At 51.1% G+C, this 25623-nt stretch overlaps 1 protein-coding gene and 1 long non-coding RNA gene across 6 annotated transcripts in view; both read left to right on the top strand.

Annotated features, from left to right (window-relative positions):
- Tspan9 (tetraspanin 9) overlaps positions 1 to 25623 on the top strand; it is a 192534-nt gene that overhangs the window by 107514 nt on the left and 59397 nt on the right. For 3 of the 4 annotated variants that reach the window (XM_048787685.1, XM_015500755.2, XM_048787686.1), the window contains one exon: positions 1392 to 1471. In XM_048787685.1, coding sequence (XP_048643642.1) covers positions 1409 to 1471 — 63 coding nt within the window. In that variant the 5' untranslated portion in view covers positions 1392 to 1408. Of the gene's footprint in view, positions 1 to 552; positions 1472 to 25623 lie in introns of those variants that run through there. The other variant, XM_015500753.2, reaches the window with a different exon arrangement.
- LOC125611891 lies at positions 8476 to 23897 on the top strand. Of its 2 annotated transcripts, XR_007342139.1 has the most exons (3): positions 8476 to 21418; positions 21952 to 22161; positions 22864 to 23897. It is a non-coding gene; the product is annotated as an uncharacterized LOC125611891 (long non-coding RNA). The 2 variants fall into 2 exon arrangements; XR_007342138.1 differs by having other exon boundaries at positions 21952 to 23897.

Here is a 25623-nt window from a genome sequence, read left to right as displayed (position 1 = left end):
GATGTGTATAAGAGACAGGTGTGTATGTGTGTGTGTGTGTGTGTGTGTGTGTGTGTGTGTGTGTGTGTGTGTAGGCGTATGAGTAGATACAGCCAGGAGACCATGTGCCCCAGGCCGGACCGGCTCTGGTGTTTGCAGGAGGCGGCGGCCAGCTTGACAGTGACCACGTTTCGTGCCCTCTCCTGTGCTTCTCCCCAGACCTTTCCTCCGGCTTCTTTGGGTCATTGGTACCTCCAGCCATCCCCCTTCTCTCGCCGCCCTCTTTCTTGAGTTAAAGATACCAGCGCTTTCCGATGAAGGTTCTGGTTCACCCCCAGCCGCAGAGCCCTTGACATTTAGCGAGGGTTCGCGGCGCACTTGTATAGGCACACAGCAGAACGCTAATCCTATTAAAGATATTGTGTCATTGGGGAGGGGAGGTGGCTCTCCAAACGGAGCCAGGCAGGCCTCATGCCCATTGGTCAAATGCAAAGCAGGGGGTGGGGCTGAGGACCCGGGGAGGGGGCTCCAGGCGATTTCGGAGTCTGGAGTCGGGGTTGGGATTTCGCAGGGAAAGCCCAGCGGTTGCAGCTGCGGCGGATCCCTAGGCACTGCCTGCCGTTGTGCCCGGGAAGCCCAGGGCCAGCAGCAGCTCCGCAAAGTCGTGGAGCTAGAGGAGGCCGAGCGCCTGCAAAGTGCTCGGGCTCAGGGCTGGGACTGGACTGGGAGAGGGGTGCCCAGGGAGCCTGGATCTCTGCGCCCTTCGGCCTCGCGTGGAGCGGTGGGTGCAGCTGGGAGGCGTGCTGCCGCTCTGGAAAGAGAAATCAAATTACAGCCTCCCCTAAGACGCCAAGTTACGCAGGCGAACCGGTTCCCGGAGAGCGTTCGAGAGCGCGCATAGATAGAACCGCGCAGTGCCGCAGAGCCTTCCCGGGCCAGCCGGCCGGGAGCGGGGTGCCGTCCCATAAGCAGCGGCCCCCGGGAGCGGGTTTCGTCCGGGAGTGCGCCGGGTGCAGACAAGGGGCNNNNAAGGGGCGTGCAAGGCTCCGCCGGCCCGCCAGCCTGCCTGCAGCCCGCGCCCGACTTGGGCGCCCCCTCCGTCCCACTCTGGGAGCGATGCCCCCCGCTCCTCGCGCCCCCTGGGAACGACGCGAGCATGGAGAAGTCGAGTAGCGAGGATTCTTCGATTCACCGGAGTCCATCTTTGGACAGCAAGGACTCGGACTTTGGCAAGCCGTCCACCTCCGGTCGTCCGTTTGGCCGCGGCTTCACGGCCGGCGCCTTCTACGGCACCGCGGGCTCCCGGGGCCAGAGCCGCGCGGAGGCCGGCGTTAAGACCGACAAGTACAATGCACCCAAAGGCAGCAAGTACGTGGTGTTTTACCTGGACCTGTCCTTTGTGTTCCTCCTAGAATTTAAGAAGTGCAACATGGCCAGGGGCTGCCTCTGCTGCTTGAAGTACATGATGTTCCTCTTCAATTTGATATTCTGGGTAAGTCCTTGCGTTGATTCCTCCCTTTGCCCTCCTCTCCTCCTCTTTGCTTATCATAGCGTGAATACCCGCTTTCTCCTCCGTGCTGCATTGCTCCCCTCTCTGCACAACGGTAAGTGCTTTAAAAAAAAAATCGTCCCCTACCCCCTTTCATGCATCTTTTTCTTCCTTTCTCCCTTTCGTTGGTGGCTGATGAGGGCTCCAACTTGCCTGTGTTCTAGGAGAGACTTGCTGTACTCCTAGGAGGCTGGCAAAGTTTGCCACTACTTAATTCCCCAATAAGAAAATCCATGCTGGAAGTGCTTGAGCCCAGGGAACCTGCAGCAGTGGGTGTGGGGTCAGAAATTTTAACAGCTGTGACCCTGCATTGGAGATAGCACAGGTGAGAGTAGTTTTCAGAGTTTCTTGTATCGCTCCAGAATGCACAAGAATTCAATCTGCAGCATTTTTTTGGGAGCAGGAAAGATGGGAGTGTAGAGGTCCCATTCTTTTCAGTGAATCCTAGGAAGAGGAGGAGGAGCCCCTATCCCTGGTTGAGTTGGTGCTGGTGTGGGGAGGGAGGGCTGGGGGCATGCTGCCATGGGTGACTCGCTGCTGCTTTTGAGGGATTGCAGTGGACTGGGCAGAGGGCAGACTGGTAAAGCATTCCCAGGCTCTGAGCGCCCCCGGGGACTGGAAGGGACAAAAGGGAGAAAGTGGTGCTCCTGTCCTTGGTGAGACTATTTTCTAGAGAAACTGTTAGTAGATGGGGTGTCTTGAAATTGTTCTCTGTCCTCTGTGGGATACTAAAGTACGTGTGTGCACAAGAAGTACTAGTTAGGCAAATTAGACGAAAACTTAAATTCATCTCTAACTGTTCCTTTCATCCTAACTGCTGCCTCTGCCTTTCTTCACCAGAGGCCAGACTATAGTCAGCACAGATGTTTGGCTCAGCCCCAGGCTGTGTCCTGCCCGCTAGAGGCTGTCAGCTGCTTGCCTGTGCATGGTCCAGGAGGAGAGCTGGGGACAGGAGAAAGTCATTCTGAGTGAGGTTGAGTAGAAGTAGTTGTTCACTGGGGCTCAGCTTTTGTATAGACTGACCCACTTTAGCTGGAAAACTTTTTGAGAAGTGTGTGTAGGGTGGGTGACTTTTCCCACAGAAGGGAACACTCTGGGTTTTGAAGGAAGAAGACAAGATTTTGATATTGGTTCTTTGTTAGCTTCTTGTGTGACCTTGGGCAACTCACTCTCTTCTTTAAAATCTGGGCTTCCTTTCCAGTCCAGAGAGGGGCTGTTACAATGGTCTTCCTCACTGCCCTCATCTCATCTCATTAACTATGTGACATCCTGGGGCAGAGGAGGCACCTGTTTCTTTTCTAGAGAGAATTGTCTAATATTACTTAAATTGGGTTTCCTCAGATGTGTCTATGGGCTAGGACCTCCGGCCACCCCGACTGTTATTAGGAAGGATGCTACCTGTCCTGTGGTTAGGATTTTATGGAAGCTAGGGCAGCTATTCTAATTATTTTTCTGGTGGTGAGAACCATTGGAATGTCAAGAATGACTTTGTAGCTGCCTTGTGGGCAAGTGCCTTTTGGTCCTTTGATTTGGTTGCCAGCATCTGTGCCAGCCAAGCACTGGTGTGTATTTCCGTGAATCCTGGGTCCATCAGAATGCTGTCCTTTGTTGTTCACTGCTTTCTTCTGTCCTTTTTTCATAGTTTAAACCCACTTTTCTGTTTTGTCTCACCTTACACATATTAACACTTAACCCTGTGGGGATGCTCCGCGCATTTGGCCAGTAACTCTCCACTCCGCGCTGTGCCTCCCCACCCCCACCCCGCCACCTGCTGGCCGCAGATGGTATATCCTCTTATGGTTCCTTTAGCATGATTCCAACTTGACTTGGGGACCTCCTAGCAAACTAGTACCCTGGCCTGTGACCTGCACATAGTAGGTACTCGTGATATATTTGGATGTGAATAAATGGGAAGATGTAGCTGTGAATCTCCAACATGTTTTTATGAGGTAGGAATTCCAAGTCTCACTTAATAGGGATGAGAAGTTAGGTATCAAACTTGCCTGTAATAAAGTCTCTCCTAGCTTAGCTGTGGGGTGACAAGTGATTCTTTCCATCTTCCCTTAAAAGCTTGGCAGCAGTTAATGAGCTAGTTGATGAAACGTCCTTCCTTTATGATCTATAGTGAGAGAACTTGCTGTCTCGTCCTAATTAGAAGATGCCGACTATGCTCTCTTACCAGGCAAGGAGTTGCTCCCCCCTGGTCCCTGGCTTTTTTGATTACTTGATATATTCAGAATTCCCATGACTCAAGCTGGGAAAATTGAGTCTCAAAGACCCAGTTCTTTTATGCTAGGAGCATGTGAGACGATAAATAAGGCTTAGATCTCAGGAAAGATGGGAAATTTAGCAGAGAAGAAATGAATGCTTGTATATCTAAGTGTTTGTTGGGGGATGGAGGGGCAGGTGGAGCAGGACATTGGCCAGGATTTGGGGAAGGTGGGTCACTTGCTTCCCTCAAGTGAAGATTTCTTGTAGTTAGGTAGGGGAAAGATCAGAGGAAAGAACTGAATGAAAGCAGAAAGCATCAAAGGCTGGCAATGTGTGGATATATCAGGGTCCCTGGGAGTTCTCTTCTGCTGCCCCAGAGCACACATACTTGGGGGCCAGAAAACAGGACCTGATGAAGGAGAGGGATGGTTAAGCCCAGCCCACTGGGACCAGGAGCAGTTGGTAGGAATTCTGTAGCATCACTGGTTTTAGTCTCATGGCTCAGATCCCAAAAGGAGGCATTTCTGAGACATTAGGGTTGAACTTGAGACCTGAGATCAATAGACAAGAGTTCTTCCCATAGATCCCGGAGCCATCTGGTAGTTCTCCAGACCCCCGCTGGGCCACGCCCCTGCCTCCTCCCAGCACTGGGAAGGTTCCTGGGCGGAGGAGAGGTGAAGCATATAAGGCAGCCTCCTCACAGCCTGTGAGTGCTTGCTTCCTCACCACTGGGTGGAGCTTCCAAGGTGTTGGCATTGGTGAGGGCCTGGGTGACATCACTGGGGGCAGGTTGAGGAGGGTGGAGCTGTACAGCTGTGCTCCTCCTCCTCCTTACTAAGAAAAGGGCAGGTGCCTCCCAGGCTGCTGGGCGCCTGCCTGCTGGTGGGGGTCCAGGCACTGCTGACTTCAGCCAGACAGTGCTGGCCACCTTGGCAGCCCAGTGCACTGTGGGAGTTTGGGGCACCCAGGAGGGCAGCATTTCTGAGGGCCTGATACAGATGGTGAGAGTAGAGGAGGGGGTCTGAGTCCCCTTTCCTCTTTATCCCTTTTGTCCCCCATCTTTCTTGGGTCCTTGCATGGCTGTCTGATAGAATATTCCAGCTAGAGATTAAGTGAAATTAAGCTTCTCCAGGAGAGCAAAGGAGACTTTTGATTGTGAGTAGAGGAGAGAGTGAGTATAGGGATAAGCTGCAAAAGGCACCTCTGTGTGCTGGGGCCTGTGTCCTTTTCTTGGGACAGCAAATCGTGATCCTGGCCAGGCTTCTCACAACCCAAATCGAGTTGCTGTCTGCTATGGAGGGGTGAAGGTAGGTGGCTGCCATAATTGTCACTCAGTATAATGGTCACTTTTCATGCTTGCCAGCAGAGCTGTCCCATCGCTTTAAATCATGGCTGGCAGACAGTGACATTCTGGCCCCACTGGAAAGCTATTCCTTGTGGATTGCTCCCTTAATAAAGGCCAATTAGTGGAGGAGACAGCGGTCAGTGTGCCTGCTGGGGCAGGGGCAAGGCTGGCACGGGCTGCCACGGGCAGGGTGCCGGGACAGGCCCTGATTAGCCTCCCTTAAGTGGGGTCAGGCTTCTCCCAGACTGTTCACTGGCGTTGGGAGCAGGCATTGTCAGGGCTCTCCAGCAGCTTTGGTGGCGTGTTTTCCGCACTGAGGTGGCTGGCTTATCAGGGCTTCTGTGGGCTCCACACTGGGTGGTCTGGAGTGTCACAGGGAGTGTGTGGGGTATCTTCTGGTAATGAGTGGGCTTGAGAGGTCCCAGCAGAGAGTACAAGTTCAGACCTGGCCCCTGCCGGCCCCACCTGGCCTTTCTCAGCAGAGATGAGCCTGGACCTGGGAGCAGGAGGCATTTAGAGGCTCAGATGGAGAGATGGAGGTTGGCCTCTTAGAGGGCTGCTGCAAGACAGTCTTCAGGGTGGGTCAGGCCTGGCTGTGCTTGGGAGCAAGGGAACAAGATGAAGGGCCTGGCACATACCCTGAGAGACCCCTGGATTGGGGCCATGAGTGAATGCCAGCTCTGTGTTCACTTCCTTTCCAAAGCATTAAAAATTAAACTTCCTTGTCTTAATATCTATTTTTAAATCATGTCAGAGCCAGCATTGGTGTCAATCAAGAGGGGGTGGGGAGGAAGAGAAGAGAGAAGAGAGAAAGCCCCAGCTGAAATGGGGTGAGCAACTCCTTCCACCTTGAGAGAAGGGCCACTGGCTCTGCTGCCTGGCCTGGCAGTGAGAGCGCAGAAAACACCACTGACCTCCACTCTGAGCGGGGTGGCCTCGCCCTTCGCTACTTCTACCCCCGTGTGCCTGGCTGCCCTTGGCTGAACTTGGCCGCGGGCTCTGTGGCCCTAGCCTTCTGTGGCTTACAAGGGTGTTGGGGTCCCAATTGAGTCCATTCACTCACGCTGCAACTATTTGCTGAATGCCCGCTGCGTGCGCAGGAGCCTCCAGTTGGTGAGGACAGGGGCCGACTGGGCTCACTTAGGGCAGATCAGTTTTCTCGTGCCAGGAAGTTGTGGAATTGAGAGGTCATCTGGCCTGTCCTGCACTCAGCATTTGAACACAGGGCTGCCAGGGAGAAGCCAGTGTGCAAGGGGGCACCTCCTGCTTCCCTAGCATTCCAGGGTGAGCAGCAGCAGACCTGGGTGCAGCTTCCTGATTGCCTGACTCGACTCAACCTTTCCCCTCTCCAGTGCTACCTGGTAACTCTCTGAAGCTTCCTCTCTGAAGTGTTTACTCCCACCAGAAAGAAAGGGAAGGAAAAAAAGAGCATCAGTTTCTTTTCCCCTTGGTTTGGAAAAAAAAGAGTGAACTGTGGCTTTTCTGTTTTTCTTCTGTTGAAAGGACTAATGGATTCTCTGTGGCCAGTGTGTACTGTGTGCATTTATTGAGTGCCTGCTGTAAGTCAGGCCACTGAGCCATTCAGAGTTCCATGGAGGAGTTAGCCACATAAAGAAATAATTATAGTTCTGAGTGATAGATGCTTAGTAGGGCTACTTAATAGATTAATACTGCCCAATAGATGTGGGACACAGAGATATCAAAGTAGAGCAAGTGACACTTGGAGTTGAAGGATGAATAAAAGTTTGCTGATTCAATGAGACTAAGGGTCCAGGAAACTGAGAAGGGTGAAGAGAGATGGAGAGCAAGTCAACCTAGAGTCTCTGTCAAGAGGGAGCCAGCAGGCTGATGGGAGGGGCAGGACCCCCCGCCCCCCCGCACACTGGAAGTGGACTGAATACAGAGAAGCAAAGGGGCCCATCAGATGGGATTGAGAGGTTGGGATGGGCTCTGAGGTTGGCAGGGCTCTAGCTTGCAGGAGAGTGTGTGCCAGGGCCTGGGGAGGCTCTCTAGTGGGTCTCCGGGCTCCTAGGAAATGACTAGCTTGTTTTTCTGGCGTTGACCACCATGACAGGTCTTGCTGTGTCACTCAGGCTGCAAGCTGTTGCTATAGGTAATCCAGCTTTAGAGAGATGCCCTGTTTTCTCCCCCTTTCCGGCCTCTCCCTTCCAGCTGCGATATGCCCGCTTATTTGGTTCCAGTTAGGAAGCTTTGAAGCCAGGCTAAACCCATCGGGCAGAGTTAAGTCTTCTGAGCCAGCTTTGTCCCTGCTCACATTTGAAAGCTAATCTGCCAGCAGACATGGTGGGGGGTTGGGGGCTGATCCTGGCAGGGATGTTAAAAATGGCACGCGGTCAGGTGGGTGAGCAGATCTGCAGCTGGGGGAACAGCACAAGGTCGAGATCTCGCTTTCAGGTCCTGCTCTTTGTCTCACTAGCCATGGACTTCTGGGGGGATCTGAAATCTCTACTAACTTAGTGAGTCCCTGGTTCACTCCCAATAGGGTCTGCCTTATCTTCCCATGGGTCCCAGCAAGCTTCAGATGCTCTCAGGGGACTTGGAGAAGTGTGGGAAGGGGGGACTCTGGGATTTTAGATCTTCTGCCTGGCCTCGGGCAGCTCCTTGCATCGTTGCCATGTAGGAGACACTGTTTTAGTGATGATGGCGGGTGGGTGACTGTCCTAGGAGAAGGGAGACAAGTCTTCTGCCTTTGAGAGCTTTCTGTCTGCTCCAGGGGTTCCTCACTAGGGTGAACATTCCTATTGACCAAGCAGCTTCTTATGAGAACAGATTCCACAACCTCCTGCCCCTTGACTCACTCGGGGGCGGGGGGGGGGTCCCAGGAATGAAGCCCCTGTGCAGAAGTTGTTGCCTAACTGTGGGCACCTGGGTTTCCTTATCTGTGCCTGTACCAACTTTTCCGCAGGGCTCTGATGAGGCCCACATGAGGTAATGTGCACATTGTGAACATGTGCTGCTCCATGCTTTAGCTTCCACGTGCAGTAGCTGCACTTAGCTTTCCTGCAGTTCTCATAGTGAGCCCATGTGAACAGGCAGTTGGGTGCCCAGGGGCTGGAGCATGGACCTTGGAATAACAATTCTGGACAGGGTTTTGGAACCTTAGAAGAGGCCTAAGTAATTCTGGGACCAGGGGTTGTTCTGAACATCTGGTCTTAGGGAGAATGGAAAAGCAGAGACAGGTGCAGTGGTGCACACCTCTATTCCCAGTAACTTGCGAGGCTGAGGCAGGAGGATAACAAATTCAAGGCCAGCCTCAGCATAGCAAGACCTTGCCTCAAAAATAAAAAGAACTGAGTATGTAGCTCAGTGGTAAAGTGCCTCTGGGTTCAATCTCCAGTTCTATCTATCCCCCCCCCCCCCAAAAAAAAAAAAGAAATAAATAAAAGAAAGAAAGAAAAGAACTGGGGAAGCAGGGAAGTCCAGGGAGGGAGGAGATAGGAAGCAAGGGGGAGAGTGGTCTCTGATCCTAGGCCTGGCAGCTGCATCTGCCATGTTCTGCACTTCTCTGTAGCGCTCTGTAGCTGACCTACTTGGTATAATGAGAGAGGCCAGGATTGGACTAGCTGGACTGTGGTCACATTGTCGGGTCCCCAGGGACCTCCTGGCATACTGTGTCCCTGAAGATGCTGGGCTCTGTTGAGCCTCTTGGTCTGTGATTGGGGCTGAGCAAGAGACAGGACATACAGAACAGGACATACAGAACTCAGGTGCAGGCTACTTCACCAGCCAGAATACAGTTATGTCAAGGGTTTCCAGATTGTGAAACATATATAAACTCATGTGATTTAAATAATAGTTAAATGGACATATACCCATTACCCTGCTTATGAAATAGAACATTACATGTACTCATAAGCCTCCATGTGTCTTTCCTTGAGCACATCCCCAGTGTGAGCCCCCAGAGAGAATCATTACCCTTGAATTCTGTGTGAAGTATATTTCACATAGGTAGGCATCCTTAAGTGCCACATTATTTGGTTTGGCCTGTTTTTAAACTTGAAATAGACAGAATTATTCTAAATATATTTTTAAAAATTCAACTTTGTATTTCTTGCTCCGTTCACTTTGGTAGATGTGACCATAGCACATTCATTTTTCCTGCTCTGTAGTATTCCATGATGTGAACGGGCTGCAGTGTGTTCTGGTTATGAGCATTTGGGCTGTTTCCTCTTTTCGAACAATGCTCTGGTGAACATTCTTTTATAGGTCTTTTGCTGGACCTATCCCAGAATTTCTCTAGGCCAGTGACTCAGGAAGTACCTTTGGTGAGGGACCAACTTTTGAAATTTCCAGTTCTCAGGGGTGGTTAGTTCACAGCTCAGATCACATGTGACTCTCCTGATGAACTCACTGAGCTCAGTGACACCTGAATGAATCAGCTGGTCAACATCCTGGAATATTCTAACCATAGCAAATTGCTAAAAATGTTTGTAAGCATTTCCATGGACCATATTTTGAGAAGCACTGCTCTAGGTATATAGTAAGGAATGGCATTGCTGGTCTTTAGGATGTGTGCTTCTCAGCTTTGCTAGATAAGGTCAAGTTGTTTTCCAGTGTGGATGTATCAACAAACATTTTACCAGTGGAGTGTCAATTGAAATGAAAAATTTGGGGCATTATCCAATATAGTGGGTGTGAAATGATCTATTATAATGACTTTAATTGGGGCTTCTCTGTTTACTAGTGAACCTCTTTCCAAATATTTATTAACCATTCTTTCTTCTTTTGTGAATGCCTGATTACATCTTTTGTCAATTTTTCTGTTGTTTGCCTTTTCCTCTTAATTTTTAGGGTTTTATTTATGTTTTGGATACTAACCTCTTGTCAATTAAACATATTTATTTATTTTGGTGTTTGGGGATTGAATGCAGGGCTTTGTACCTATTAGATAACTGCTCTACCACTGAGGTACCCCACAGCCTTCAAATACAGTTTGTAGCTTCCAGTTCATTTTGTCTGTTCACTTTCTTCAGAGAGTCTTTTGATAACAGAAATTGATTGTTGTAATATAGTCAATTTTATCAGTTTCTTCTCTTTGTTAGATTATACTTTCATGTATTATTTAAGAAATACATATTTCACGGATGTCTTTATATACTGGTAATAGGATAATGCTTGCTACAACATAATAAGCATTTGTAAACTATTTAATGAATAAATAAATAAGGATAAGTTTTTATATTTATTTCTGAAAGTTTTTCTCTTAAGACTAAAGTCCTTAATATCTGAAATTGTTATTTGTGTATGAAATGGGATAGGGCCTTGGTTTCCTTTTCCCGTATAAGTATCAGTTGTCCTGACTTCATCAGTCACCTGTACAGCCTTTTCCCCATAAGCCTGTGATGCTGCCTGTGTTTCCATGTGTGCCTGAGTCTTTTCATTGGGATAGCTGTCTGTTTGGGTGCCAGGCAATAATAATTGCTGTCTTAGTTACTACACTTTCAAAGTATTAAGTCTCAATATCTGGTAGGGCAGAAACTCTCATGGTGTTTTTCAAGAGTATTTGACTGTTCTTAGCCTTTTATTCTATAGCATAAATTCTGGAATCAGTTGGAATATTCACCAAAAATCAATCAGTCCCCTCCCCTCTAACACTGTTGGTATTTTAATTAATTGGCCTTTCACTGAATCTATTGATCAACTCTGGGAAAATTGCCATCTTTGTGTTTATTCATGAATACAAATTGTATTCCACTCATGTATTTCTGTCCATGAACATTGTATACTTCTATATGTATTAGACCTTCTTTAATGTCTTTCTCTATAGTTTTATCATGTTCTCTATGAAGGTCTGACATATTTTGCTATGCAGAGAATCCTGATCTTCTGTCCTCGCCTACCTCACTGTCCTCCAGGATTCAGCTGTGCTCTGTACACAGAAGATGGACCTGCAGCCACTCCTTGTCACAGTGTGGTGATGGAGAATGACACCAGAAAATAGTTGGGCACTGTGTGGGGTGTTGTCCTAGATTACCTCATCTGGTCTCCCAGAGGAGGATAAGAGGGTTATTGCCACTTTGCCTCTGAGGAGAAGGAGCTTGGAAAAGTGAGGGATTTTGCTCCAAGTCACTGAGCTAGAAAGTGGCAGAGCTGAGATTTGAACCCAGGTCAGCTGAGCCCCAAAGCCAGTATTCTTTCTGTGATCTTCTCTGGGAAGTCACCCTGACCAGCGCTCCTCCTCTGTTAACTTTTTATTATGCTGCTTTGGGATCTGTGTTTCTAGTATAGCATAACATGGATGTGTGGCCATAGGACCGTGGTTATGTGTTTGTGGATACGACTCAGTTGACAATTTGGGCCTTCTTTCTCCCAGCCTCAAACAGAAGTTAGTTAAAAAGTAGCCATCTGTGGTCTTCAGGGATGTTTTCAGTTCAGTGGGTGATCAGTTGCGTTCATGAAGGCCCATGAGCTACTTTGGTGTTTTTATGTGTATACCCCAAATGAAAAAATACTGTTTTTTCAGCCTTTCAACAGCATGGCCCTGCATATCGCTCTGTTGATGATTTTAGCTCTACTTAGTTCATATGGCAGGGTTTACTTTTATAACCATGGGGTCTTTTATATATTTTTTATATTTTTGTTTCTTGGTTGCCCCTCTGCTAGCATCTTCTAAGCTTTAAATCTTCATGGCCCCCTTAGGCAGTCAGTGGTATCTGCTGTGTAGATGAAGATAGCGGCTCTCAAAGTCATCACCACCCAAGGCTGTGAGCAGAGGAGGGAGTGGAGTGCCTTATCATCTCTGCCTGGCTTGCTCATAGTACGTGCTCAGTAAATGTGCATGGATTTACAGGTGGACTGTGAACTGAACAGAATGTGGGGTAAGCTCAGGGTCTTGGGCAGGCACCCTTCCAGGTGATATTCTTTAACTATTGCAGGTCTAGGTGAAGGAGAGAGGATTCATGCTGTGGGGAAGGAGCGCATATTCTCCTTGGCCTAACAGGATGCTGCAGCTACCCATACTCACTGCCCTGGAAAGCAGCTTTATGACATCTGTCTTTGTTCTGGAAAGACCCTCCTGGACCTGTCCCCTAGGGATTCATCAGTGAATTCTATCTACCCATGAACAGCACTCTTCCTGGGGGTTCTGGGAAATACTACTGTCTCCATCCACTGCATTTTTAGAGGTGCTGAGGACCCATGGAGTTTGGCCATCTGGCCATTGGGCTGACCTCCTATCCTGGAATCTGGCTCCAGGTAGGCCTTTGGTACTGGTCCTGATTACTTTGTCACACCATGATTATTAATGATGTGGAGAAGTCTGTTTGTCAGGCTGTGCCTCAGTTTCCCTTTCTGTGGGGAGTTAAAATTAAGTAGACTGTTCAGAAAAATGATTCTGTTCTCAGAAAGGTGTGGGAAGAGTCCATGAAAGGAAAGACAAAAGAGGAAAGTAAGATTAGATTCATCCTTAGGCAGAAAAGGAAATGAGAGGCAGGACTGAAGTTCGTTTCTCTCTGTGTCAGAGAATGAGGCCATGTGTGGAGGGACTGCCAGCCGGACCAGCACAGAGCCCCCAAATAAAATCCTGTTCAGTCACATGCTACAGGCTCCTGGTGACCTGTGTTTATGTGGAAGGGTAGTGGGTGGTATGTTCTTTGGTCTACCGCTCATCCTTCTGGGGGTAGGGGTCCTGTGGTCACAGTGTAGACATATTTGCAGACAAAACCAAAAGGAAGGGCTCAGGGCCAGGTGGTCTGTGTGTGGAGGTTCTTTGGGTGATATGGAAGGAAGAAGAAGTGCTTGAGGTGGGTCTCTTTTCCTCCCCCTGGTCTGGTTCCACTCTTGTAGTTTCCCCTTAGGCACCCCAGGTTGTGAGGTCTCAGAGCTCCACCCATGCGTGTACCCAGAGACACACCCGTACACAGACACAGATGTGTGTGCATGTAGGTCTATCTGTGTGTGTACACATGTGTATATAGACACAGTATTTGCTTCCATTCATGCTGCTGCAACACAGCTGAACCATAGACCAGGAGGCTTATAAACAACAGAAACTTTTTTCTCACAGTTCTGGAGGCCGGAAGTCTGAGATCAAGGGGCCAGCATGGTTGGGTTTTGGTGAGGGCATTCACCCAGTTGCAGACTGCCCTCTTCTTTCTTGTATTCTCATGTAATGGAAAAATGCAAGAGAGTTCTCCAGAGTCCTTTTTATAAGGACGCTAATTCCATTCATGAGGGTTCTCCCCTCATGTCCCAATCACCTTTCTTTTTTTCTTTTTTTTTTTAAGCTGCAAAGAGGTGTTTATTGCGAGCTAGCTCGGTTCTCTGCGCACACACAGCAACTGGTGACACTGAGAGGCCTCCTAATCACCTTTCAAAGGCCTTTCCCTCTAATACTATCTTATTGGGGGTTAGGAATTCAGTGGTTGAATTTTTTTTTTGGTGGGAGGGACACTAACATTTAGTCCAAAATAGAACTTACATGTAAATGTGTATATGCATATAAACATCATATATGTTATCTATATGTAGGTATATAAAGTATTGAAAACGTATTCACAGTATAAATATGTATGTGTGTATATTTAGGTATTTTCCCTCCATGTGCGTGTGGCTCTCGGGCATAGCTGTCATCCTCTTTTTAAGCAGCCTGTTTCCTTGGATCGATTCTGGCTCTTACATTGCAGGCACCACACACCAACCTTGGTTGAATTAGAAAAACAGGTTTACATCTACTGATTTATCTATGAACAAATTTCAGCAGGATTGTTTGGCATTTCATGGGGTGTAACACATTTCAGATCTCTTGTTTTTCTGATCCAGCCTTCTTTCCCCTTCTTTTGGTACTGACACCCCTGTTTTTGTAACTGTGTGTTTCCTATCTGTGAAGGACACACAGACAAGAAAGGAAACTTGAGCAACATGCCACAGGGGGGCAGGAGCCAGGGCTGCCTTGGGGGGGATCCAGGAATGGGGTGTGAAGACTTCTACCACTTCGACTCTGTTGGGATGCTTCGGCTCCTGCTGCTTTTGGCCCCTGAAGCTCACTGCTCAAGAGTTGGCTTCCCAGGAGAGAAGGTCTGTCTGGGTCACTTGCCTGCCCTTGGCCAGGGGTGAGCAGAGCAGCTCGATTGGCAGGACTAGCCCTTCTGCGTTGGGGAAAGATTGGCAGTGCTGATACCCAGGGAAGGGGGCGGGCAGCTAGGCCAGCAAGAACAACTGATGTCTGCTGAAGTGATTTGCCCACAGATGCCAGGTGACATCGGGCTGCCGATGTCTGTTTCTCCTCATAGATGTATCTTCCCCACCTCCTCTTGAGCATCCCTGAGGCCCAGGAGTTAGAGCAGTGGCTTCCTGGCCATGCTACAGCTCTGTTGTCTTGAACCGCCATCCCTGACTGTTCCTGTGAGACACACAGTGTCTGTGCTCCCTCTCATCTGTACTCCGCATCTGGCTGGGTTATTATGTTTGAGTCACTTGGGAGAGGGTTTCCAGGGTCCCCCAAACCAGGACATCTTTCGGGGTGGCTCCTGGCAAACCATGATAACGGATCCTAGGGTATCAGCACCTACTCCACACCTACTCCCTAGTGTCAGCCTGGGGACTGCTTCCTGGCTGGACTAACCATTGCCCCCTGGTGGTGGGTGCTAGGCAGTACATTGCCTCATTTCAGTCCTACCCTGTAGTTTTTCTGTGTTCCTTACTCCAGAGACTGAATTCCAAGAAAAGTGTCCTCAGTGATCAACCAATGAGTCCTGATGTGTGCCTGGGGTGCACTAACAGAGGATGAGAACTCATTGTCTCTGCATTCCAGTTAAGATTGGAAGTATCCAATCTTTTCCATCTAAGTATTGGGGAAAGCAGTGTAGCCTACCAGAAAGTGCCCCGGTTTGCAGTTGGTCAGACCAGGGTTAGTGCTTCTTCCTGAGTTCTCACAGTCTGATCCTTGGATTCTTCACCCAGCATCATAAGGCAGCAGGGGGTAACTCAGGTGAGAGTTCCTAAGCACTACAGCTCACACTTAGGAGGCACTCACACCAGTGCCTGTTGCCATACAGCCCACCACGTTTCCCTGTTTGCCTTGGCTTCCAGGAGGTCATACTAAGTTTTCTCTCTACTAATAGTTCTAATCAGGAATGTCTGGCTCATTGTATCTTATCTTGATGATCCTGCTAATGGAAGTCTGTGTAAGTCCTTTTGGAAGTGAGGGCGAAGACAACAATGAAAGGCTGTGACTTGACACAGAGGAGTAGGATCAGCCTGGTGGAGAGGAGGAGAGGCAGCCCTCCAGGCACAGGGGGAAGGGGAGTCTGAAGTCAGCCAGGCCAGAACTTGGAACAGGACCAGCTGCCTGTCAGTGACTTCATGCTCATGTTCACTGTCGTCACCGTGCAGGCCTGATGAATGAGCGAGGTACCCTGAGGTGAGCGTGTGGACAGAGGAGAGCAGGTGCAGGTGAGCACCAGGCACGGATCTGATTGCTCTTGCCTAACCTTGGAGGGAGGGCTGAGTGTCCCTGTCCAGCACCTACCCTCTGCCTTGTGTTGGGAACAGGCTGTGTAGAAGAGGCAGGTTCTGCTGGGCATCTGGAGGGCAGAGAGGAGAGGGCTACAGGGTCTGGAGGGTGGAAGACATACAGTTTGGGAGAAGGCAGGAGGCACATCAGGTGAGAGGGAATGGGAAGGATGGAAGAGGGGGAGGCATATTTCTCCCACAGAACAATGAGGAGAGGCCAGAAGTCAGAGAAAGGGGCCAGCACAAAGAACCAGATCTGTGGCATGCAGGGAATTCTAGGGATGGAGCAACTGACTGGTTGGAGAAGACCCTTTTAGCAATGGCTCTTTGGATCCTCTTGGGAAGAGTCTTGCAGGTGCCAGGTGGGCAAGGTCTCGGGGAGCCTGGTGACTGGCCAGGGCTGGTAGTCTCGGGGGTCTATCCGCAGGAAGCCACAGTTGCTTTTGGGAAGGTCGTGAACCTTCAGAGCTCTATACATTGAGGTCAGGTGTGTCCTGCAGCCTTACGGCCCCCACTTTCAAGGAAGGCATCCCTGCTTGTTGGCAGGGGCCCTTTGGACCCAAATCAGAGTGGCAGCTTGTCAGACCCATGAGTCTGGGCTGTGGGCAGGAGCTCTGTGATGTCTGAGCCATTTAGGACACCTTATGTGACTGGTCCCTGGGGCTCGAGGCCAGGTTGTTGAGGAGGTTGGGGGAAGGAAGGTGGATGCTCTCAGAGGAGCTGTGTGTGCAAGGTGCTCCATTTGTTACCATTTATGGCAGCTACAGAGAGCTTCGGGGAGGCCCCAGCTCCCCTCCCTCCCCTCCCCTCCCCTCCTCCCCTCCCAGCCCCCTTTGGGGGCCCCTTTCTCAGTCTGCCTGCTGGGAGGAGGGGAGTCTCTGTGAAAAGTGCATGTTTCACAAAAGCCACACGTAGAGGGCTGCCGGTCTGAATCAGGAACTGTGGGAGGAATATTGACAAGATTCTCAGCATTGCTGATTCTTTTTCTCTCTTCTTTCCTAAATGGAGACAGCTCCCACCTGTAGGGGATGGGTGGGGCAGGTCGGGTCTGGGCACCACTCCAACAGCATGTGAGGTCCTGGGTGCTTAGCCCCTTAACCAGCATTTCCTCCCTAGAAGGATTGGAGTCCTCTAGAAGGATTGGAGTCACCAGTTCACTCTCAGTTGTACTTGGGATCAAAGAAGCAGAATGGAGATGAGCCAGGGATTGGTCCAGAGACTTGGCTTCTTGTCTCTGGTGTGTGACTGGCTGTGTGACTCGGGCAAGTCACTTCCTTCTGAATCTCTGTTTCCACATCTGGAAAAATGATAGACTTGTCCAGCTCCTGTCAGTTGGTTGAGTACTGACGTTCTGTGCCTTTCCTGTGTCATTGGCTTCCTTTGTGACTTTGAGGAGCTGATGTTTGAGATGCTTAGTCCTCTTCCTTTCATGGTAGCTTTGGTGGAAAGCTGATCTAGGGACGATTCCTTCACGTCTCATAGGTAGGGAGACTGAGGCCCTGGGTGAGAGAAGGGCCTACTGGACAGGACAGTGTCCTGGGGGTGCTGGAACTCACTGCCTGAACATCAGAAGCTGCCCTAGATTCTGTGGTACCTGGAGCTCATAGCTGAGAGGGAGCAGTCACTGTCACTGACCTGGGTCTGAGGACAGGAGCTCCAGGGTTCTAGGTGGACATACCCCTGAAGGTTCAGGACTCCTGGATCTTGGTGTCCTTGTCTAGTGGCAGGGAGAGGATCTTCCTATTACTCCAGATCCCACCTGGGCTAGGAAGGAACCGAAGTTGTTTCTGGGCTGAGTAGGAGATGGGGACTCCGCAGCCACAGTTGGTTGGCTTCCCCCTGCCCCCACCTCCCCTGCCTAGGAGGGCTGTCATGCCTGCCAAGCAGGTAATGAGGGGGCGGGCTGCCTTATTAAGCAGCTTCACTAGGAGAGCAGCTCGGCACCTTGTTTGACACACAGAACTGTGGAGGCTCCTTCCTATTGTTAGAAGCCTTAATTATGATTGTTTCAGTGCCCCCCCCTTCCCTGGCAGTCACCCTTAGGAAGGGCTTCCTCCTCCCTCCCTGCTTTCCCCAAGCCCCCTGAGTGGCGGAGCTGCTTTTCACACTGCATGGCCTCCTGCCTCTGCCTTTGCCCTCTTAACCACCCACTTGTATCTAGGGCAGCCCAAGTGGGGCAAGTGACATCTGCCTCCCTCATCCCCTGGCTTTGGCTCATAGTCCAGCTGCCACCCTTTTAGAAAACAACCCCCTCCCCCCAAAAAACACAAAACCAAAATCCTCCACTAAACTCATGGCTCAAAACCAGGCTGCTTCCCCCGCAGGGTGGCCTTTTGATGTGATTCAGGAACGGTTCCGCCCTCCCTGCCACCCCTGCCACCCCGCTCACAGGTGGTGGTGTTTCATCTCCAGGCCCGGTCCCCTGTCTCTTTCTTCACTGTTGCTGGTGGCATCTCCTTTCCCCTCAGAGCCTGCCTCCGTCCTTTTTCTGACTTGGTCACAAGGAAGGTGGGCATGGGGAGAGAGCCTTGAGCCTCTCCTCCAGCACCACCATTGCTTCCTTTGAGGACCTTGGAATTCAGTCTCTGGCCTGCAGAGTGGGACGCTAGTCTTAGAACTTGCCTGGCCAGTGTGGGAGAATTGTCAGGAGCGTACCATGAGGTGGTGTTCATGAAACATCTCTGACACATCTACTAAGGACTCTGTTTATGTAAATTAGGAGCTCTGTCTCTCTGTGGCTTCAGGTTCTTTGTCTGTTTATGTCACCACCTTTTCTCCTCCCTGTGTCTGAAAGGTCCTAGAGCTTTGGAGTCTTGTTCCTTGGAGTATTTCTCCACCAGCAGCCAACCAAGCTTGTGATTGTGGTTCCAGCCTTTGTCTCCTGAGGCACCTGTAAGGTGTGACATGCCAGGGAACCCCACTCCTGGGCTACCCAGGGAGTGTGATGGTGGGAGGGCCTCACCATTCCCACATTCCCAGGGTCTGTGGTGGGGCAGGCACAGGGTTCTGTCAGAGGGGAGAATATGGGTTGACCCAGTGCAGATTCTGCAGGACTGCTTCTGTCTGGCATTCCTTCCTTTTGTGTGGGGGTTTACCAGATGACCATGAAAACCCCTCAGGTACCAAGATTACGTGTTCCCCACAGCTGATCCATTATCTATCTCTTGGCCCTGCTCCTTTCTTGGTGGTGCCTGGTCTCAGCTCCTTCCTATGATCCAGGGCAGGGAAGTAACCTCAGTGATCAGGGTTTTCCCTGCCCCCATCACAGCCCCAGTCCGAATGGGATGATCTCCCAGTGTGGATGTCTGGTGCTTTGATTGACAGGCATTGGAACAAATTTGCTTGCTTATGTTTATCTGCCCTGGGGGGGGGGATACTAGAGCCAGGTGGATTATCCTCTGGCTGGTTTCTGCTTTAACCATCAAGAAGCAGAGATAGGCTCTTGGGACAGGACATCGAGTGGGGCTCTCACGTCACTGTGAAGCCATATCTCTTTTTCATTCCCCCAGAAATATCCAATTCCATGCTGGGCACTCATTGGTCAGGCTGGTGCAAGGGGATCTGCCTGGAGCCAGGGGCTGGATGGGAGGAGCTGGAGAGCTTTTCCAGCTCAGTCTTCCCAGGGACCAGGGTTTTACACCATCTCTGGGGCCCTTGAAGAATCTTAAGACTCATCTTCTTTGCAGGGAAGTTTCCTGGAGGGTTCATGGCTTAACTTTTGCTTTTAGAAAGACTTAGTTACAGAGAGGGAAGTCCAGGTCTCACAGGAATAGACCTGGTTGGCTGTAGTGGAGCCCACAGGACCCAGAGTCACCCTGGCAAACCACGGGAACCATTCATCTTTGGGTGGTCAGGAGGTGGTTCTGGCTTCCACATCCGGCCATGTGGATGCATCAGCTGTCCCAGCCTTACACCTGGGCTGGCTTCTCTACAGAATGACAGGCATCTTGGGGAAGTAGGAACCTCCCTTCTCAAGGCCCTGCCCCTGCCATTAGTTACAGACCCTCATGGCTCTTTTAGTGATCTCTGAGGATTCCTCTCCAGGGCCTCTTATAGGCTTCCTAGGCCCTTGTGAAAGGCTAGGCCAGGCCACTACCCCACGGCCCACTGCCCTGGCAGACACTGAGGACCCAAAATGGGCAGGTGGAGGAGGGGCTGGGGGAGAGGGGCATGGGGTAGAAGAACAGCAAGCAGCTTCTCAGCAGATGGCCTTGGCCTTGCTGTTCCACTTCCTGGAGTTAGTCACTTTGTTTTCTCTTTCTTTCTGGTGTTCCAATTCCTTATTCATGACTCTGTCCCTTCTGTGTTCTCTGCTGCACTGTGTTTAGGACAGCAGCCTTTGCTGGACCCTGGGGCTGATGCCTCTGACCTTGGATGCCAGGGTCTGAGGCGTGAATGCAGCCTGGGGTCCCTTGGTTGGGGTTAGAACTCACAGTCGGGTGACCGACATCAGGTGACCAGCCTTCGATGTTTGTGTGTAGCTGTGGGTGCTCCACTGGGAAGACCTGCTCAGCCTCACCTGGAATGAGCTCCCCGTCTCCTCTGATGTGCAAGGAGCATGATTTCTAGAGGCCCGGGTCCTTGAGGCAGCAGTGGGGGCCCTAGTTTGGGTGGACAGCCTGGTCTTTGAGAGGAGTGATGGGGGTCACTCCAGACCTTACCCTGCATCTGTGCGGGCATATTTCTTTTCCCCTTCACTTTCCCAGGAAATTAAGAGACATTTTTCATTTGGGCTCAGGGGGAGAAAAAAGCCAGAACTCCAGGAATCGAATTCCCCTGGCTTCAGCTGTCTCCCTCCTGCATCCCTGTGGTCCTGCACCCCAGCACCTGGCAACACACCCCTGCCTGCCCCCAGGGCTTCTCTAGCTGTCTGGGGCAGTGCAAGGTAATATTATGGGAAAAGCCCTGCTCTGGAGCCAGAGGGAGGGTTGGTTCTTGGCTTCACTGCTGACCAAGGGGCTCGTGAGGGTGGGATACAGCTTGAGTGTCACATATTGGGAACTTGTTCCGTAGAGCGGCAGTGCTCAGAGATGGTGTGGAGCCCTTAAGAACCTTAACTTAAGGCTTAGTGGAAGGTCTATAGGTCATGGGGAGCTACCCTCGAAGGAAATAAGGTAGCCCTCATGGAACCCCTGAGCCCTCTTAAGAGCAAGTTGTTAGAAGAGCAAGCCCAACCTCTGAATCTCCCTCTCACTTCTTGTTTGGAGACTTGATGTCTTTATTTCCATATGAGCTTCTACCATTGTGGTGCCATCCGCCATGAGGGCCTCAGCAGAGCAGGACCAGGGCTGGCACCTTGCCCTTGAGCCTCCAGAACTGTGAGCAGAATAAACTTCTTTTTAAAAATAAAGTTAGCTGGCTTCGGGTATTTTGCTACTGTAGTGAAAAATGGACTGACACTGTGCTTTACTCTTAGAGCCTTGACCTCATAATCTACAAAATGGGATGATAAATAACAAGTACTTTCTAGGTTGGCCCAAGGAATCACTGAAGCACTGCCTGAAGAGGTTTCGGCTCGTTGGCAGGCACCACTAGGTGTGTGAGTTTTGCAGGGGCAGATGGTACCTGCTGGGGTGGCACAGCCACGCTTGGCAGGACAGCAAGGGAACGTGTGTTGAGGCTTAGGGTGTGGGTGCCTGCATTCTGTTCCTAGTCTCCGCTTCCTGGGTGGGGCTCTGTCTTCTCTAGGCTTTGTTTTGGTTTCTCCTCGCAGGAGGCATTCTGGACCTCCCACCCCTCCCCCAGCTTCCTTCAGGGCAGGGAGAGAAGGACAGATGAGGAATGAGCTCACAGCCAGCCCGCTGAGTGCTTGGAGATCACAGCCGCCCGCCCCGCCCCGGAGGTGGGGGAGGAAATCCAAGGTGGGGTGTTCTATGCTTTTAGGAGGCTCACTGGGGACTGCATGTTTAAACCAGATTTGAAACCTCTTGCTGAGTTTTCTAAAGGAGGGGCAGGAGGAGGCCCCTGGGGCTTGCATTAGCCAGAGAGCCCTGACCTGGCAGGGGTGGGGTGGGGGGCTGCCTTGGGCCCGCACTCCCCGTCCTTCCGACTGGCCGCTCCACTCGGTGCCTTGGCAGTGATGGAGTGAAAGATAAAAGCAGGACCTGGGAGTGGGCAGGAGGAAGAGGGGAGGAAAAAGCAGAAAGGGCAGGGAGACACACTGCCAGGGGGACGGGCGGCCAGCGCGGGCGCCTCAGGTGGTAGTACTGGCTGGTGCGCCTGCCTGCTCGGGTGCCTCAGGCCCCCTCTCCCTCCCTGTCCACAGTGATTAAGACATCACCAGCTGCCGTGTTCCTAGCTCCACTGGCTCTACGCTGCCAATAACAAATGCATCTGGGTAGAATCTGGGTCATTAAAAAAAAAAAACAACCTGATATTTCTTTTCTTCCTTCAGCCTCTGGCAGTCCATCCCCCACACTACAGCTGGAACCCCCAAAAGAGGGCTCAGGAAGAATGGGGAGCCCCAGTGGACCTGTTGGCTGTCAGGACCATTCAGCCAGCCAGACGGCCACCCTTGTTGAATGTCTGATTTCTGTGGTGTCTGCGATGTTGTGATACAAAAGTCCTAATGGAGAGTGACGTGCCAGGGACAAGGATTTTGCAGGTGGCTCTTCCCTCCTGTCACAGGCTGGGGAGGCTGGATAGCGTAGTGTGCACTTGGCATCCGACAGCCTTGGCGTGTGCCACTCTTGGCTGTGTGATGGAGCAGGTGTGCTTAACCTCTCTGCTCAGTTTGTTTCCTCCTATGAACAATGACTGTGACATGCATCCCACCTGCGGGGTTGTTGTGGACATGCAGGGCATGTCCCAGCATGGCACTGGAGGAAGGCTAGCTGCTGCCTTCATTTGTCATGATGATGAGTTTGTCTCCATTGAGTAGCACCTGGTGAGGGAGCTGTGTCTACTCAGCCACAGTGCCCGTCCCCACTGCCCAGTGCTGTTGGCCACCTGGCCAAGATGGGCCATCTGTGAGGATGGTGGGGGGATGTCAGTGCCTCTCATGTCAGGAGCAAAAGACTCAACCAGACAGACAGCTGGGTAACACAAGATCCATTTGAAGACTACACGGATTTGTCTGTGGCATGGGGATTCGGATAAGCCAGGAGGAATGAAGGGAAGGGGGAAGGGATGGTAAAAGGAATGAATCTTGAAGTTCCTTGAAAGAGACCTTAATAATAGTTACCCATGGCAGCTGCTGATGCTGAGAGCTTACCTGTGCTGGGCCCTGGCCTAAGCATGCTACCTGTGCGGTCTTGCGTTTGCTTTCTGTTCTCCTAACCACCATTTTTGTCTTTTTCTGTCCCAGGCTGGCAAAGCACCAAAGAGTAAAGCACTCTTGGGGTCAGCAAGATGCTCGGCCTCATCCCCAATGTCCTGCAGTAGGTCTGGGGCTGGCAAGCACCTGGCTGGAAGCTGCAAGTTCCCGGATGGGACCCCAGAGGCTGACGCTCACTTCCAGTCTCTCCAGCAGGACTGTTTGAGGCACAGAGCTCAGCAGATGTTGGCTGAGGGGCTTCTTTGGAGCAGGCAGAGGTGACATGTGTCAAGCTGAACCTGAGACATTTTCTGGGAGGTGGAGGCATGGGAGAGGTCTGCAGAGGAATTGGTTATTAATGTGTTTTCCTGTAACTGCCAGGAGGACCCAAGCCTGGAGACAGCCCTGCTCCCTTGGCCGGTAGGGCTGATTCTGCTGGTGGGCAGGGGGGCTATCTCGGTGTCATATGAGACCTACTTCCTTTCCTCTTGAGGAGAGCTGCCCAGCAGAGGGGCTCCCAGGTGGGAAGGCAGGGCTAAGAATGGCTGCCATTTCTGGGTTCTGCCCTTTGAAGGACAGCTCCCTGCCCATCACAGGTCTTGGATGAGGAACACATTGGCCTTTTTCCTGTGAGATGGTCATGACTCTGGAGCCATCCTTCAGCCGTTGATCTTTTCCAAAGATGTGGAGAGATATTTCAAGTTGCCTTTTACAGTCCTGTGACAGGAGAGCCCTGGAGACTCGGCATCCGGCTGACCTTTGCAAGTCTGTTGGTTCTTGGGGGTGGAGGAGGGGAGAGAAGCCACAGGTTTGTGGGCCTAGTTGCCACTATGAGGACACAGCTGAGAGACTCACAGTTCTCTTGATTAACGTAGGTGGTTGGTAGGACAGTTCTGTTGGGGCTGCTACCTAGGTTCACACCCTGTCCTTTACTCATTCATTCATTCATTCAGATACCTACTTATGCTGGGAAGGACAAAGATGGAATTGTCATGGCTAGTGTGCCTTGATATATTAAGCCAGTTTGTGTGTGTGTGTGTGTGTGTGTGTTAAAGGGCAGTATTAAAAGATATCCTATCACCTAATCAAACCCTTTTTTGGTGTTTAAAACATGCTGTTTAAGGAAGCCTGAGTGAATGTGTACTGGAAAGACAATGAGAGGCTGCCTTGGGTACTCTGCTTAGAACTGTGTAGACTTCTGTACTATCTTTCCTCAAAATTCTTCCAACATTTATTGAGCTTTACCATGCTCCAGGGGCAGCATTGAGCTTGGCCCTGCCAGGGTGTGGAAAGGAGGGGATATCTCAGTGTCATATGAGGGGGCATGTGAATGGAGATCTCCATTTCCTGTGTGCAGGGCCCCCCTGTCCTGGTGAGGCTGGGTATGGTTTGGGGTGTGGAACTTGTACTTCCAGAGTCAGGAGCAGCAGTAGCTGGCAGCTGAAAACCCTGCTCAGGTTGGACCAGAAGGCAGGGGTGTAACAAGTACTTCCTGGGCATTTGTCAGCACAAGTCCCCAGGCCCAAGGTTTTCCTTTGCCAGGCTAATAGGCCAACCCTAGCCTCCGTGGAGCTGCATCTGGGTGGACACACAGGGGTCTTGGCCCTCAGCCTCCCATCTATTCCCTAAACCTGGCTGCCTTTCCTGAGCCTGCTGTGCCCAGAGGTGATGCTGATTAGATCATGTGTGGACTCGGGTGATGGATAGCTCATTTTGTGTCCTGGCTTCCTAGGCCCATGTTCCTGCCAAGGGCATAGCTAATGCAGGGCCCTTTTTCCAGTGGGTCCTCAATAAATATGAATTGGCAGTCAGGACCAGAGACTGAGGTTCACCAGTGCTGGCCTCTCTGATCCTCGTTCTCCCACGATTTATAGCTCTTTCTTTAAATCATCCCCCAGGCTGCATGCTGGGAGGCAGGACCAGCTGACCTCTATCCTCACTGCCTCACTGTGGGATTTGGTCTACATTGGAGGGGGCCGTCAATCACAGCTGGGGCCATCAGATCTGGGACGTCACCACCATAAAGTGCCCATCAGACCCAGGCTGAGGAGTGGAATGTGGGCAGGGGAGTGCCAGTCCATGGGGCAGGTGACAACCTGCAGGAAGCCCAGTGCCCTAACTGCCCTCCCCTGTCTATTAACTCTCCGTTAGCATGCGGCAGTGGCGTTGCCTCTAACAGTTTGATTTATGTCACCGCGGTTTTGCTTACAAATTAGAAGCCGCTATTGTGCTAAGTCGGCTTTAAAATCGATGCGGAGTAATTGCAGTACACGGGTAGTTGGACGACATTAACATGAGAAATGTGCTATAGTCGTCATCCTTGGAACAAACATGACCAATTACAGTGAAATTCCGCGCCCTTTACCCGGCTGATTTGATGTAGCTCACTGCCAAGGCCTTCTCCAGCATGGCCAGCCCTGGATGGAGATTGTCACAAATGAACTTGTCAGGAGTAGGCTGGGAGCCGTCGTGTTGAAGTCCTGTGGAGATGTGGGGCAGGGCCCTCGTTTGTTTCTTGGCCTGCTCCTAACCTGGTTTCTATGGTCTGTTTCCCCTGAAGTTTGCCTAGACCATGCGCTGGGCGGGGGGAACAGGCCTCAGAGCCGCCCTTGGTGCCATAGTGGTCAGTGTGCCCGTGCTCTGGCTTGTCTGTGTGTCTGCCTTGCCTTAGAGTAAGAAAATGAATCTGAGACCAGCTCCCCATTCTGTACCTGCCTCCCCAGCAGTTCCTACCATCAGTCATCATCTCCTCACCTGTAAAATGGGGAGAGGAACACTACTCTGGGCACTGGGTCAAGCCCTGATGAGAAA

This window comes from Marmota marmota, unplaced genomic scaffold (assembly GCF_001458135.2).
Source record: "Marmota marmota marmota unplaced genomic scaffold, marMar, whole genome shotgun sequence".
Lineage (NCBI taxonomy): Eukaryota > Metazoa > Chordata > Mammalia > Rodentia > Sciuridae > Marmota > Marmota marmota.
This window is presented reverse-complemented; position numbering and strand designations above follow the sequence as displayed.